This window comes from Trichosurus vulpecula, chromosome 1 (genome assembly GCF_011100635.1).
Source record: "Trichosurus vulpecula isolate mTriVul1 chromosome 1, mTriVul1.pri, whole genome shotgun sequence".
In the NCBI taxonomy this organism is placed as follows: Eukaryota; Metazoa; Chordata; class Mammalia; order Diprotodontia; family Phalangeridae; genus Trichosurus; species Trichosurus vulpecula.
The window spans coordinates 38,102,209-38,117,387 of NC_050573.1; the positions used below are offsets into that span (position 1 = coordinate 38,102,209).

The window sequence follows — 15,179 nt, forward strand, 5'->3', positions numbered from 1 at the left end:
CGTTAATTGTAACGGCAGACTTGAATACCGCGCTTTAAGCGTTGCTAAGTGCTTTCGGTGTTAACTCTTAGGATCCTCCCACGTCGGGGAGGCAGGGCTGCTACTGACTCCGTTTTACCGGGGATCAAGGTTAAATGAGGCTGACGTTAAACGACCTTCCAAAGCGCACACAGCAAATCCATATCAGAAGCTGGACTTGAACTCTCCCTGAGCGCGGTTTTATAGCCCCTGCATACCCGGCCCGGGCTGAATTCCGGGGACAGCATGAAGTCCCTTAGTAACTAGGGGGACGTCTTATTTTGGTTGGCTTCTGCCACTGCACGACCCCAGGAGGTCCGGAACCGAGCAGCCCCCGGTGGCAGCAGAGGCTGGGGGCGGGGTACACTTCAGACCTCGTGCCTCCGCCCCAGCCAGCTCGTTAAGCCGCAGCCGGCACTGGGAGGCTCTGCGCAGGCGCGCAACGTCAACCCCCTCCCCCCCACCCCCGACCCCGGCCGCCTGGTCCCCCGGCCTCCGGCCCGGAACCTTGGTTCTGGGTGCGCCGCGCTTCGCGGAGTCGTCCGAAGGCGCACTCTCCGGAAGCGGATGTGGGTCGCGGCCGACTGTGGGGAAGAGTGGTCTATTGCGGAGTTCACGGAGCTGCGGCTGCGGTGGGGCGGGATGGAGCAGGTGACGGAAGGCGCCTGGGAGACGCTGCCGGTGCCGCTGCACCCGCGGGTGCTGGCAGCTCTGCGCGAGCTCGGCTTCCCCCGCATGACACCGGTGCAGGTCGGTGAGGGCGGGGAAGAGAAGGGAAGCCCGTCCCGGGGAGGACTGATGGGGGAAGGAGAGGCCCGAGCAGGCTGCTTTTCCGGGGATCCCTGTCCCCCGCCCCGGGGTGATCCCCTCGCGGAAAGGCGGACCGCTCGCCGATGCCGGGGACGCCCAGAGGTCCGGGACCTTGGCCCCGGTCAGTGTCCGTGCCCCATGCCGTGCAGCCTTCGCCCGTAAAGCGCGTTTGGTGTGGCTTCGTGGGTCAGATGCGTGATGGAGCACAAAGTCCTCTTCCTACTCTGGGCCTGAGTTTTCTCATCTGTCGAATCCGGCATTGGGACTCGTTTAACGCGGCTCCTCAGTGACCTAGATAAAGTCCTGGCACCCGAAGGTGGGAAGAGCTGGGAGGCATCGCCCATGAAGCCCAAGGACCTGGGGAGGGGAGGTGGTGAGGAGCAGACACCTATTTAGTACTTACTGTGTGCCAGGCGCCAGGGTAACCGGTGTATGTCATGAGGGGGGTTTGAGAGGTCCAGGGACCCCTGGAGGACCGGAGCACTGGACGGGGTCGTCTGGAATGAATTCACGGACTCAAGCGTTCTTTAAGTCAAGGTGGCCGAGATTTATTGTTATACTGTTGGAGCGGGCAGACTCCTCAAGGAAGTCGAAGCCTAACGGGAATGATGCTAAAGCTTCTATAGGAAAAGCAAACATGCTAATTAGGGGAAAACTAACAGCCTTGGTCACAGGCGTCGTTCACTTCTGCAAACCGGGGAAGGGGTTTCTCAGGGGTGTGTTTTTGGTGTGTTTTTGGTCTGTTACATCTGTAGCAAGATAGTTTTGAGAGTTGATGACCATATCATAGCTTGACTTCTGGATTGAACATGATAACTTTGGGAATCAATACATGGTAATTAAAAAAAAAATTCAAAAAAAATACATGATAATTCTGTGGTTACAAGATAGTCCTGTTTTGACAAGAGAGGTCAGCTTGTTTTTGTGACAAGGAAAGGTAGTTTGTCTTCCTAGGGCCCATTCATGAGTTATGATTAGGCATCGTGTCCTCCGGCGGGGGAGAAAACTCTCAGGGGTAGTGTTTTGAAGTTAGGGAGAAATGTGATCTTGGAATTGGGGTCCAAGCACAAGCACCCCATCATACGCATACCTCATTGGATCCTTTGAGGAGAATCTAGAGGGAACAGTGTCACAGAAAACCAGAGCGGAGAGAGTATCAAGCAGAAGAGAGTGATGGACAGTCTGTAATTTTGATAACCCCTAATTTCCTTCAGCTCTCATGTTCTGTGTCTCTCTCCCTCCTCATTTTGCCATAAGGAAACTGAGGTCCCAGAAGGGAGGTTACACAGCTAGTTAACTACTGTGGTGTCATAGGATTCTTGAGCTAGTAGAGTCCTTAAAGAACATTTAATCCAGTCCCCTCATTTTACAGATTTTAGATTTTACAAACTGAGGCCCAGAAAATCAAAGTGATAGGTGACTTAGTGGCAGACCCTCACCTGCCCCCCTCCTCCTCCTGCCCTCTTTTGCTTGTCTAGTTAGTTAACCAGGTGAGCAGGGGTGGGAGCTGAAGCCAGCCAGCTCCTTCAGAGAAGATGGGGCACTGGGGCATTCCCAGGTCCCTCATGACCAGGTTTCCTTTGGAGAAACAGCCTGGTAGACCATAGGATGGGTCTTTCCTCACAGAGTGACAGTGACTCTTGATTGGAAGGGAGGTGATCTGATCACCTTTGGCCTCTCTTTGACCTTGGTGGGGCACTTGATGAGGTGATCTCTAAAACTGCCTTTTCACCTCTAAGGTTGTTCAGTGTTTAAATGGTCTCTTTCTTCTTTTTCTCTAGTCTGCGACCATCCCTCTCTTTATGAAAAACAAAGATGTAGCTGCAGAAGCTGTGAGTATGCTTTGAAATCACTGTCCATCTTTACTCAGGTTTTTTACAATAGGGAAAAGACCTTTGACTAAAACCTCTTTGTTCTATATATAGGTCACAGGTAGCGGCAAAACACTGGCCTTTGTCATTCCCATCCTGCAGGTTCTGCTGAGGAGGGAAGAGAAGTTAAAAAAAATGCAGGTAAAATGATGCTTGTGTCATTGGTCACCATCAGTCCTTAGCTTAGATGCTGTCAGTGCTGCTGCAGGTGTGTTGTGTCCTCACATAACCCTCAGTTTGGTTCTGCTCCAGTGCTCTCTTTGTATTATTTTGTGTGTGTGTCCTGGGTCCCTCTACTGGACTGTGAATTCCACGTGTGCAGCCAGCATTACGTTCTACACACTGAAGCTTAGTAAATCACGTTGAATTAAATTGTACTGAATGTAGGAAGCCTAAACATAATAATAAATGGAACGCTATGAGTCACAGCAGCCGCTCGGAGCAGTGATATGCGCGGTCCTTGTGAGTTCCCCCATTATGATAGTTTCCTTTAGCATGAATTTTGACTGATTTGTGAGAAGAGTCGATGCTGAGAATTGGTGAGGTAGTTGAGAACGATGTAGGAAGACACGGCCGGGATTCTCACTGGCTGTGTGATCCTGGGTGGGTCACTTAACCTTCATTTGCTCATCTATAAAATGGGCATGATCCAAGCTGTGGCCTCATCCCACTGGGTTGTCATGAAGGTCAGATGGGGGTAACATGCTTCAAGTGCTTTACAACTTCAAAATGCCACAGACCTGTCAGTTATTAATTCTGTGTTGTGTGTGAAGTCATTGAAATTTTTCCTGCTGTGTAGGTCGGAGCCATCATCATCACACCCACAAGAGAGCTTGCCATCCAGATCAATGAAGTGCTGCTACATTTTTCTAAGCACTTCCCACAATTTAGGTACATCATGTTTACACTTTTAGTTAAGCACAGACTCTTATTGTGCCTGATTTGCTGAGTCTTGTTTCTTATTTTAGCCAGATTCTTTTAATTGGTGGTAGGAACCCAGGAGAAGATGTTGAGAGGTTCAAAGAACAGGGGTGAGTTGGCTTGCTTTCTCCTTTAATTTCACTTCGTAGCTCTGCACGTAGGAGGGGCTGCTGCCTCATATGATGAAGGAGACCTGAGCACTCCCTTTGCTGTGGCCAGCTTGCCTCTTCCCTGGTCTCTTTTTGTCTCAGGGATTTGATCCCCAGACCAGTTTCCCTTTTGAGTTTTTATTTTGCCACCTTTCTTTAATGCCCTGAAGATGAGTCCCCTCTCAGGATCATTGAGACAAAAAGGGAGGACTTGAATTCCTTTTCCCATCAGTCCTCTTCCCACTTTCTCCCCCTTCACTGTCCCACCACTTTTGTAGTCCAGATTTACCCTTTTGGCATGCTTTGTTTGATAATGAATCTTAGACTGATCATTCTTTTTAACTGGGGCTTAGATGCATATTTGGGCATATGAAATTCTTTGAATCTTTGGTCATACTGATGAATGCTAGAGAAGTCAAGAAAGGGCCCCCTTTATTTTTCTTTCCCAAGTGGGAACATCGTAGTTGCCACTCCAGGCCGCTTGGAGGACATGTTCAGGAGAAAGGCAGAAGGGTTGGATTTGGCAAATTGTGTGAAGTCCCTTGACGTGCTGGTGTTGGATGAAGCAGACCGCCTTCTGGATATGGGGTTTGAAGCAAGGTACTTTGGGCAGAACCACTCTGGATGAGCCTTCTTTTTTTCTCACTTGATTTTTGGCTAAGTCCTCTGGTCATTTTAAAACAATATCAGGACACGGTTTCTTCGGATTGCCTGATGCTTTGTATCCTCCTGTGAAATTTTGGTCTCAACTCTTTCTTTGTCTCCTGGGATTGAATTTTTTTAATCTTTCTTAAAGCATCTTTCACCCTGTCAGAAGTATTACTGCTTCATCGTGTTGTCCTGGGTACTTACTTTTTTGTCTCTATTACCAGTATAAATACCATTCTGGAATTTTTGCCAAAGCAGAGGAGAACAGGCCTCTTCTCTGCCACTCAAACTCAAGAGGTTGAGAACCTGGTAAGGGCCGGGCTTCGGAATCCCGTCCGCATTTCAGTGAAAGAGAAAGGGGTGGCAGCCACCAGCACCCAGAAGACTCCCAGCCGCCTGCAGAACTACTACATGGTGAGGAGTTGCCAGGCTTTGTCAAGGGACCCCTTGATTTCTCTTAGAAAGGTTCTAGGGACTCACCATTGATAGATGAGAGCTATTGTAGAATTGGCTTATTGTGCCCTGGAAACGAGACCTGCAGTCTGGGACCTGTAGCCATTGTTTAGAATGTTACTTTGTTAAAGAACTGAGAACCTAATGACTCTTTGTAGCACAGGATGTTTTCTTTGACTCATTCAGCCAGTATTTCTTTATTGTCTGCCTACTGGGTGCAGGCAGTAATTAACCATCCGTGCCTGGGCGCTATTTCCAGATGAAGTCTTTGCCCCCGTATATTTAAGTGCTTGCTTAAAGGAAGACTAGAAGCCTCCACACGTTCTGGCAGGGAAAGACCTGACTTCTCATCTGTAGTCTGTCACAAGGAAACTTTGAGTGACATTTCAGATGATTCTGCATGGCAGGATAAATATTATTTTGAATATGGGTCTGGCCTCTGGGGATAGGTAGGATTTACAGTTTGCTTTCCCATAAGTTTTTGTTTTCCTGGCTAGACAGTGGAAAGGTTTTTGGGAAATTAGATCTCTAGGTCAGAAAGATGATATTCTTCTTGGCAAATGTTTGATTTAGATCCTGCAGCTCCCCCTGTTGGCTTTCTTTGGAGATGCGTGCCAACACCTCTGCTTTTCAATCCTTCTCACTCGTTCATTTATTCATTTGTTCACCAAATATCCTGAGTTACCATTTTAGTGGAGATGGGGGAGGCGGAAGAGGGGATGTGATATAAGTGAGATGTAGCATTTCAGATTCTTCCCCCATCCCCTCAACATCAAAGTGTTCCCTATTCCCATCTCTCTTCCAGTATTTGAAGGCCTGTTGTACAAACAGGTAACACTAGTTTTCCTTGACCCCAGTCAGGAGTGACATTTCTTTGAGGCAAATGGAAGCTCGTTTTCAGGAAAAACTTTCTCCGAATCAGAGCTATCTAAAAGTAGGATGGGCCACCTTGGAAGGGTTGGGTGGGTGCATCAGAGTTTTGAGGAAGGTGATTCTTGGTCAGGGATGAGGTAGCTGATGTGGTCTCTGCGGTCCCTTGCTGTGCTGAGATCCTGTGATTCTGTTATGTACTACGAACAGAAACTTCACACTTGTTTTTTTTGAGCACTTATTAAAATTTTGGTGCAGTTACACATGGACCCTGGAGGATGTATTTGAAGTCCATGATGCCCCTTTCCACGCTGTGATCCTGTGCTTTAATTTCACTTTGATCAACAGTGGTAGCCTGGAGTCTGTGCCTCTAAGGAAATGGCTGATTATCATTCCAGCCAAAATATCCAGTGAATGAGTGAATCAGTTTCCTTCAAATCTGTGTTCTGGGACTGAAAAATACGATGTAGAGCATGTTGTAAAAATTAACTTGCATTTTTGTAGCCTCTCAAGGTGTTCAAAGCCTTTTCCCACAATGGCCCTGTGAAGCAGACAGTGCGGGGATTGTGATCCCATTTTACAGATGAGGACGTTGAGGCTCAGGGATGAGAAAGGGCCCACCTCTCGGTGGCAGGTGCTGTTTGTCCTTTGATAGGCTGACTCCTCAGTTGGGACTCTTTTTACTGTACCATGTTCAAAGTTGTCTTTTGAAAATTTTTCATACCTTTTAGCTTTCACTCCTTTGTTACTGTGCAGGTATGCAGAGCAGATGAGAAGTTTAATCAACTTGTGCATTTTCTCCGAAATCATAAGCAGGAGAAACACCTGGTGTTCTTCAGGTATAGTTCTTGGGCTCCCTTGGGACTGGGGAAAGTGCTTGGAGTGATCCAGCAAAATATTGTTCTTGGTACAAGGTGCATGCATAAGTGTTCCCAGGCTTCCAGTCTCTTTGGATTCTCTCCACAATAGTATTGGCCCTGGTTTCAAAATGGAAACCAGGAACAAGTTTGTCCAGGCTTTGCCTTTATTCTCTTGGCTCAAACCCAGCTGTGGTTATGAAAGTGTGGTACATGCACTTCTTCATCACTTGTCATCCCATCACCAGAGTGCATTGTTTTCTGGAGGTCAGCAGCAGTAGCTATTTTTGGAGAATCTCAAGTTAATCTTCTTTTAGTAGGGTAAGGGCAGCTAGGTGGTGCAGTGGATGGGGGACTAGGCCTGGAGTCAAGAAGACTCATCTTCTTGAGTTCAGTGTGGCTTCAGACACTTACTAGATGTTTGACCTTGGATGAGTCACTTAACTTTGTTTGTCTCAGTTTCCTCATCTGCAAAATGAGCTGGTGAAAGAAATGGGAAACTGCTCCAGTATCTCTGCCAAGAAAACCCTAAATGGGGTCAGGAAAAGTTCGACATGACTAAAAGTGACTAAACAACAAGGTGAAGGAGCTGTTTAGGTGGAGGAAATAAAAAGAAAAAAGCCAGACCTGGAATCGGGCCTTATGGCAGAGTAAGAAAGGCACCTGATTGGGAGGCATTTGATTTTAGTCCTGGCTTTGCCATCATATTGGCCACATAAGGCAGGAATGGGGAACCTTCGGCTTTCAGGCCACATGTTGCCCCCGGGACCTCAAGTGTGGCCCTTTGACTGAATCCAAACTTCACAGAAGCCACAGGTTCCTCACCCCTATCTTAAGAGAAGAATCACTTAATATCTCTGGGCCTCAGTTTCCTCATTAGTAAAATGAGAATGTTAATATGTTAGCGAGAAAATCAGATAATATAATGTGTGAGAAAGTGCTTTGAAAACTAAAACGTGCATATATAAGGTATTATTTTGGTGGTGGTAAGTTAGCATTTTAGTTTAGGCAGCCTCCTATTTGGAAGTCAGGAACTTTGACTAGAAGACATTACGACTTCCCTACCTATAGATCTTGGCTGTGGAGACCAAAAGCTTAGTGTTTTAACTCATACAAAACATATTTGTCATCAAAGGACTTTAACCCCTTGACCCAAGAGGCCAAGTTCTGCAGATTGGTGTTGGGGACTGTGTTGTATTTGCCACTCTCTCATCATTAGGAAGAGTCTTTTAATACTTCTGTCATTCCTCTGTTATTTATTTTGAAAATTTTTAAGTTTGAAAAATGACAATTGAGAGTAGGTTTATCTTATCTCTTGGTAGCTTCCCTCCCCTGCCAGTTTTATTTCAAAGACTCTGGGAGCACAGATTGTGCTGAGATTTTAGGTGTTTGTTTTTTTTTTTTGGTCCCCACAGTACCTGTGCCTGTGTGGAATATTATGGGAAGGCTCTGGAGGCCCTGGTTAAGAATGTAAAAATAATGTGCATTCATGGGAAGATGAAATATAAACGCAATAAGATATTTATGGAGTTTCGCAAGCTGCAAAGGTACGTTTGCTTCTTGCCAGATTTCACTTGGTCTTGGGGGCAGAAAAGACACAGAACATTGAAGTCAGTTGTGGTGGAACGAGAACATTGTGTTACAAGGTCCTGCTCATTTCCGCTGCATGGCAGGCTCCTTCCAGCCGAATGTGCTCTTGCTGTGGCTGCCCACGGGGTAGGTCTTACACCTTGGCAGCTTGGACATTGAAAAATAGTTGACTTTCTGGGCTTGAGGGTACTGCCACACACTGGATAGCACTGTTTAATTTGAGGAAGAAAAACGTCACTCTTGTCTTTGAATGACTGGAAGAGCAGAGGCATCTGTGTTTTTTCCAGATATTAAGTTGCATGATCAGTTACCATGTGTGTAGGCTCCATGACGACTTTTTACAATTATTATTTAATTGAGGCTTGACGCCTGGTTGTAGTTAGTTATGTGCCAAGTCGTAGGTAAGCAGTTAAGCTCCCTAATTAGGTGAGAAAAGGTTTTTGCTAAAAACTTTACGTATGCTGTATTTGGCCCTTCAGCATGCATGTCGTGTGTCCACACTGTAGAGGAATGAATACTACATTTTGCCTTTGATCCACATTTTCAATGGGAGTTGGATATTTTAATCAGATTTTGTGCCGTTGGAGCAATAAATTTTGTCAGATACTTGAGATTTTCAGAGGAAAGGCCCCCCCCAAATGTAGAGAATCATACATCCTGTTTGTATGCCAGGCTTTGAAGATACTATATATGCAGTCAGGCTTCTCTTGGGATTAGAAAATACAGTTTTTCTATTCACCTTGCTTTTGGTCCCATCTTACACACAGTTAATTCTGACAGATGTTTCTATCACTACATGTTCTTAACACAGATTCTTGTAGAATAAAATACTCACTAAGTACTATTTGGTGATAATGAAGCTAGTTAACTTTTAATTGTAATAAATACTTTCTTTTTTCAATTTCACAGTGGTATTTTAGTGTGCACTGATGTGATGGCCCGGGGAATAGACATTCCCGAAGTAAATTGGGTTTTGCAGTATGACCCACCTAGCAATGCAAGGTACAACATGTTCTTTCTGATAATGGCTGTGAAAGCAGTTTGTAAGCATACTATTTGGCAATAATGTTGCTTTAAAAAGAATTGGTATTGATGTCATGAGTGGTGCAGTGGTTAGAGGGTTGACCTCAGACTTAGGAAGCCCTGAGTTCAGAGCCTGCCACCTGCACATGCCGGCCACACTTCTTGGGGCCTCCGGGCAGCTCAGAGACTCGTAAGTGGCCCACACTTGTGTGGGTCAAGGAAGTTTGGTCATTGGGGAGTGTTCTCTTCACCACTGAGCCCTGTCCCACATGTGTCCAAGACCTGTGGTGGTCTAGACAATTGTTACTGTCAGAATTCCCAACGCTGATGCTGATTGCCACCTATCTCTAACTTCGAGAGGTGTTTTACAGTGATTAAGTCAGCCCAGGGTCCCACAGCTAGTAAGTGTAAGGTATTTGAACCTAGGTCCTCCTGCCTCCAGGACCCTGCCCCTCTTCCCAGTGCTGTGTGGCCAGAGGGTTACTTACATATGAGGGCTCAATGTGGCCTGATCTATGGAGCTTCTCTTTTGATTAATAGGAAAATGTCCTCTTACCAGTTTTCCTTATTGTTATCAGTAACTTTCTCAGATTGGTGCTCACAGCACAGAATTTAGCATTGATTTCACCTCGTTGTGTGTCCTCATCCCTCAGCTTTGGCTTCTTCTGCACTGCAGCTCACAGAAGGCATGTTACTGCTGTGGGAGGAGTTTAAGCAAAAAAGCCTTGGAGGGATGCAGCCTGTTCTGGAGTCTGTAGGGGCAGAGCCTCCCTCCCTCCCCTCTCCCCCCCCCATTCCTCAGTCTTGTCTTTGGGACCGAGACTGGCCTCCACACTCAGACGGCTTTCCCTCACATTGCTCTTGTTTTTCTGGGGCTGCTCACTGCATCTTCTCCCCTGTTCTTCGCTCACAGTGCATTTGTGCATCGCTGTGGGCGCACAGCACGGATCGGCCATGCTGGCAGCGCACTTGTGTTCCTGCTTCCCATGGAAGAGTCCTATGTCAACTTCCTCTCCATCAACCAAAAAGTAAGTTGTCTTCTCTTTTCCTCCAACACTCAGTGACATGATGGGGAAGAGACCGGTAAGGGAGGAGTTCGGGATTGGGGGTGGGAGAGGGCTCTGCCCTGAGTGGCTGGGACTTTGGCCAAGTCCCTGCGTTAGCCTCTCAACGCCTTCATTTCTGTGGAATGAGTGAGCTGAATATGTCTAAAGCCCCGTTCTGCTCTGAACTTACAGAGAAAATGAAACATTCAGCTGGTTTTTGAGATTTAAGGTTGTAGTTAGTCCCTTTCATCTTATTGAAATGTGCAGCATACAGGATCCAGTGCTGAACTTGGATTTAGAAGACCTGGGTTCAAATTCTGCTCTGACCCTTCCTAGCTGTGTGACCAAGGCAAGTTCCATCACCTCAGCCTTAGTTTCCTCATTTGTAAAATGAGGGAGAGTTGGGCTTGGTGGACTCTGAGGTCCCTCCAGCTCTACATCTCTAGTCCTGTCATTCTGGGACAGCCTGGCCTCCACTGAGCTTACAGTCCTTTGGGGAATAGGGCACTTACACAGATGACTGGCCCAGTACGGAATAATGTAGCTTCCGTTACAAAACAGCAGAGCCCAGATGAGGTCTGGGGCGTGGGGCGTGAAGGTCACGATGGCCTCAGGGTTCAAGACAGGCTTCCTGGAGTGGGAGGGTGACAGGCCACTTTGGATTGGGCTTCAAAGGCTGGGCAGGGATTCACTAAGGGAGGAAGAGAGTGGGCGCAGGGGGACATTCCAAATGTAGGAGGATCAGGAGCAAAGAGGAAAGGGAGGAAGTGGAGAGAAGAGAATGTCCATAGTGTGGGGAAGGCCATTAGAACATGGAATGTCAGAGCTGGGGGACCATCACATAGGGAACATGAACATGAATTCTGTTGGGGCAGGCCCCTTCTGCTCCTCTCATGTATGACGTGGGCGTGGGGGGAACGCACCTCCCAACAGAAAGACAAGGAACCAGGGGCAGCATAAGGCACATTGACCAGTTGGGCATAGCCAGTGGATTTGTTTTGCTTGATTATGCATATTTTATAGGCCTTTGGGTTTGGAGGTTTTTTTTGGAGAGGGTAGTGAGAGGGAGAATGAAAAAATGCTTGCTAATTAAAAAAAATTTAATTAAATAAAAGGAATGGTTCTGTGTATTTAAAAAAAAAATAAATGAGGGGTTTGGACTAGATGGCCTGTGTCCCTTTCAGCTCTAAATTCTGTGATGGTGTTGTCTGGGTGAATGCTCCAAGTTCACTAATGACAGCTGCGGGGGGTGGGGGGGGGTTACTGCGGGCGCTAGAGACAGTTTATGGGATTCAGGCCCAGTATTGAAGGCCGTGATTTTTGCAGTGTCCCCTGCAGGAGATGAAGTCACAGAAGAACCCTGCTGACCTTCTCCCCCAGCTAAAGTCAATGGCTCTGGCAGACCGAGCAGTGTTTGAGAAGGGGATGAAAGCTTTTGTATCTTGTGTCCAGGCCTATGCAAAGCACGAATGTAATCTCATCTTCCGATTAAAAGGTGAACTTTTGCCATTGGCTAATTTTTGCTCCCACCTCACATATCCACTATTTTCCAAAATATTGCTGTTGTGTTAAGTTAGTACCCTGCATGTTGGTATTGATACTTTTGGCATTGTTAAGAAAACGTATCCTTGGGTCTTGAGTTTCAATAGGCCACACCAATAACAGCAACAGCAACATTTATTCAGCACCTACTGTGTGCAGGCGCTGGGCTTGGGGCTTTACAAAGATTATCTCATTTGACCCTCACAACAGTCCTGTGACGTGAGTGCTGTCATTATCCCCATGCTACAGGTGAGGAAGCTGAGGCGGAGGTCACACAGCTGGTTAGTGTCTGAGGCTGGAGTTAAAGTCGACCCTAGGCCCAAAACTAGCCACTGCTACACCGGCTTCCTCGTGAAATAGAAGTTACTGGCCACTGAATTTTGCAGACATACTGATACTCAGATTTTAGTAGTTTGTAAAAAAGTATAAAGTATTTTACTTTCTCCAAAAACATTAAAATCTTTATTTTCATAAAAAAAACCCCCAGCTAACTAATTCTATCAAGGTACAAGTTGTTTTTTTTTCTGATTGTGACTAACGCTGATTTTTAAATCATTTAGATCTAGATTTTGCCAGTCTTGCCCGAGGTTTTGCCCTATTACGGATGCCCAAGATGCCAGAGCTAAGGGGAAAACAGTTTCCGGATTTTGTGCCTGTTACTATTGATACAGACACGATTGCATTTAAAGATAAAAACAGAGAGAAACAGAGACAGAAATTTCTAGAGCAACAAAGAAAAGAAAAAAAAGAGAATGAAGGGAGAAAGAAATTTATCAAGAACAAAGCCTGGTCAAAGCAGAAAGCCAAGAAGGAAAAGAAGAAAAAAATGATTGAAAAGAGGAAAAGAGAAGAGGTAAAGTATACAACTTTCTTTTGGTTAAGTCACGTGTAAATTCACCTTTGAATCCCTGAGTAAATACAAAGTATGCTTCTAAGTGGTCTTAAAAACAGAAGTCATTTGGACAGATGGAGGTAAGGGCTTAAAACTTTTGCCACTTTTTACATTTTGGTGACTGGTTTCTAGTAATTATTTTTGTGGTGAGCAAATTAAATATAATTTGATGAGCAAGTAATTACAGTTTTTGAGGGGCATGCACGTATAATTTTTAAAAATGAGTCTTTGGGACCAATATTAGTTTTGGAAGATGGGGGAGGAAACATACTTCCTTCATCTCAGTAGAGAAAAGGGGGGAACTCTGGGGTGTTGTGGAACATTGCATCCACTTTGGTCTGTTTTTGTTAAAAGGAAGAGTTTTAGGTGTGTGTTGGGGGTGGGGGCGGTATGATTGGTAGTGGGATAGCATGGAAAGAGGCCATGCCATGCCAAGCAGGGGGCATCCATAAACCTTTAAAAATGTCTAAGCCACTTGCTTCTACCATGCATTTATGTTGCCAGGAATTTAACTAACCATCGTTGGCTCTTTCTGCTTCCAGGATTTTGATATTGAAGATGAAGACATGCAAGAGCTGCTCAATGATACAAGGCTGCTGAAAAAGCTAAAAAAGGGCAAAATGAGTGAAGAGGAGTTTGAGAAGAGGTTGCTGGCAGGTGGCAGAGGCAAGGATCTGGGGTCCTCAGATCTGGAAGGTGATGACGGCTGACTCATCTTGGGCCATGTGGTGGGTGCAGCATCAGTGGAGGGTCCAATCTCTATCAGATTCAGGGAAGGGCCTGGTGAAGTGACCCTGTACTGGGGGTGATGGTGAGAAGGAACGGGACACAACTGTTCTGTTCCTGCCCCAAGTGGAAATCTTGGTCGATATCCTTTCTGCAGAAGCTGCTATGTTTGCCTAGAAGAGGCCATGAATCACATCCCCAAGGGATCTCATTTCTGCCTCCACCTTCTCAGTCTGACCAAGGGGCACCAACATTTTTGTGTGTAAATAAGCGCTGATTTATTTATTTTAAAAAGACCATTTTTCTACAGCTTTCTTGGAGCTAGTTTAAGAAATAAAGGTGATAACACTTGATCGTCAGCTATTAAGTCATATAGTTTTCCTATAACCTTTAGCCAGGAATTTGGCTTCCTTTGTGGACATTGCTGCTGGGTTCATATGCTATAGGTGGGTTCTACATGGGGTAATTTTGTTTTGAAGGTGAATATTTGAAGAATCAAAAAGGTAAACCACTTTTCCCAGGGACAGTTCTTCTGGAGTACTTTCATTTAGGGAAATCATTTATCTTGACCTGAATGGTTTCATGTGCTATTACTCAACGTGGCAAGATTGTACATTAACAAAGCAAAGTACTGCACAGAGGGCTTTATGGCTTCCTTTTGCAGTTTATTTACTTGTAACACTAAAATTTTTCGGTGCTGTTTAAAAAGTTGCCAGTTTTATCCAAAGTAACTTTCCTAAAAGTAAGTTTAGTGCTTTAAATTTTGCTTAGTGCAGGGTTCTTAACCAGGGGTCTGTGAACTTAGTATTTTGATAGCCATTTCACGATTGATTTCCTTTGTAATTTTCTGTATTTTATGCATTTCAAAACATTCTGAAAGGCGGAACCTGACACAAAATGCCTTCAGGACCCTTGATTTAGAGGAAATTTATGACTTTCTTAGCTACAGAACTCAAGTTTTTATTCCTGAAGACCTCTTTATCTGGAGGTAAAAAATAAGACATGAATCCTAGTGGTTCAGTGAAAATGGATCCTTCTGCATGGAGTTTACAGCATTTGTGCCTGGGCTCTTTGTAAAGTGCAGAATCAGCACTGACCCTGACAGCTGTGCTTTGTGTCTGCCACCTGAAGTAAAACTTGGGAACTGGATTTTGTCCTGTCCGTTGAGGTGGGCCTTCATCAGTCATGGGCACATGTATGGGGAGATTAAAGGATATAGGGCCATCCCATCTTAAGTTCCACTTGAGTTTTGTTTATATCTTGAGGAATTATTAAATATTATAATAATAGCATTTATGTGGGGCTTTCAGGTTTGCAAACTGTTCACAAACATTGTCTCATTTGAGCTTCACAACACCCCCGGGAGGTAGGTATTATCATATATAGCTTATCTAGTCATCTTTAATGAGGAATTTTACTTCCTTTGGGAATTTCTCATATCTATTTTACAGTTTAGGAAACTGTAATTAGGCACCAGTCTACCAGAAAGTTTAATATAACATTAATCTATAGCCAAACCACTTTCTAGCTCGGAGATGGCCGAACTGGCTTCATCCTCCATGCCTTCCAACATGACTCTCTGCCCCAACACAATTTCAGGAACTTGTATGTAGGAATCAAACTAGAAGGCACAGTGGGTAGAGTGTTGGACCAGAATCAAAAGACAAGAGTTCAAATGCAGCCTCAGATAGTTTTGGTAGACCCATGGCAAGTCACTTAACCTGTCTACCTCAGAGTACAGTACTAGAATTAATCAAATGAGA

At 45.4% G+C, this 15,179-nt stretch overlaps 1 protein-coding gene across 1 annotated transcript; it reads left to right on the forward strand.

Annotated features, from left to right (window-relative positions):
* The first annotated feature begins 602 nt into the window (after positions 1-602).
* Positions 603-14,124, forward strand: DDX55 (DEAD-box helicase 55). Its single transcript, XM_036762811.1, has 14 exons — positions 603-768; positions 2,610-2,660; positions 2,754-2,840; positions 3,499-3,590; positions 3,668-3,730; positions 4,220-4,369; positions 4,642-4,831; positions 6,497-6,579; positions 8,013-8,144; positions 9,097-9,189; positions 10,124-10,238; positions 11,583-11,751; positions 12,359-12,651; positions 13,233-14,124. The coding sequence occupies exons 1-14, from the start codon at positions 661-663 to the stop codon at positions 13,398-13,400; spliced, it is 1,794 nt and encodes a 597-aa protein (XP_036618706.1). The 5' UTR covers positions 603-660; the 3' UTR covers positions 13,401-14,124.
* Positions 14,125-15,179: the final 1,055 nt, after the last annotated feature.

Excerpts from the sequence above, each read along its gene's own strand:
- DDX55 (XM_036762811.1), top strand. The coding sequence starts at position 661 with ATGGAGCAGGTGACGGAAGGCGCCTGGGAGACGCTGCCGGTGCCGCTG. Across the intron at positions 2,661-2,753 it reads AAGATGTAGCTGCAGAAGCT|GTCACAGGTAGCGGCAAAAC; the intron begins GTGAGTATGCTT and ends TTCTATATATAG. Across the intron at positions 2,841-3,498 it reads AGAAGTTAAAAAAAATGCAG|GTCGGAGCCATCATCATCAC; the intron begins GTAAAATGATGC and ends CCTGCTGTGTAG.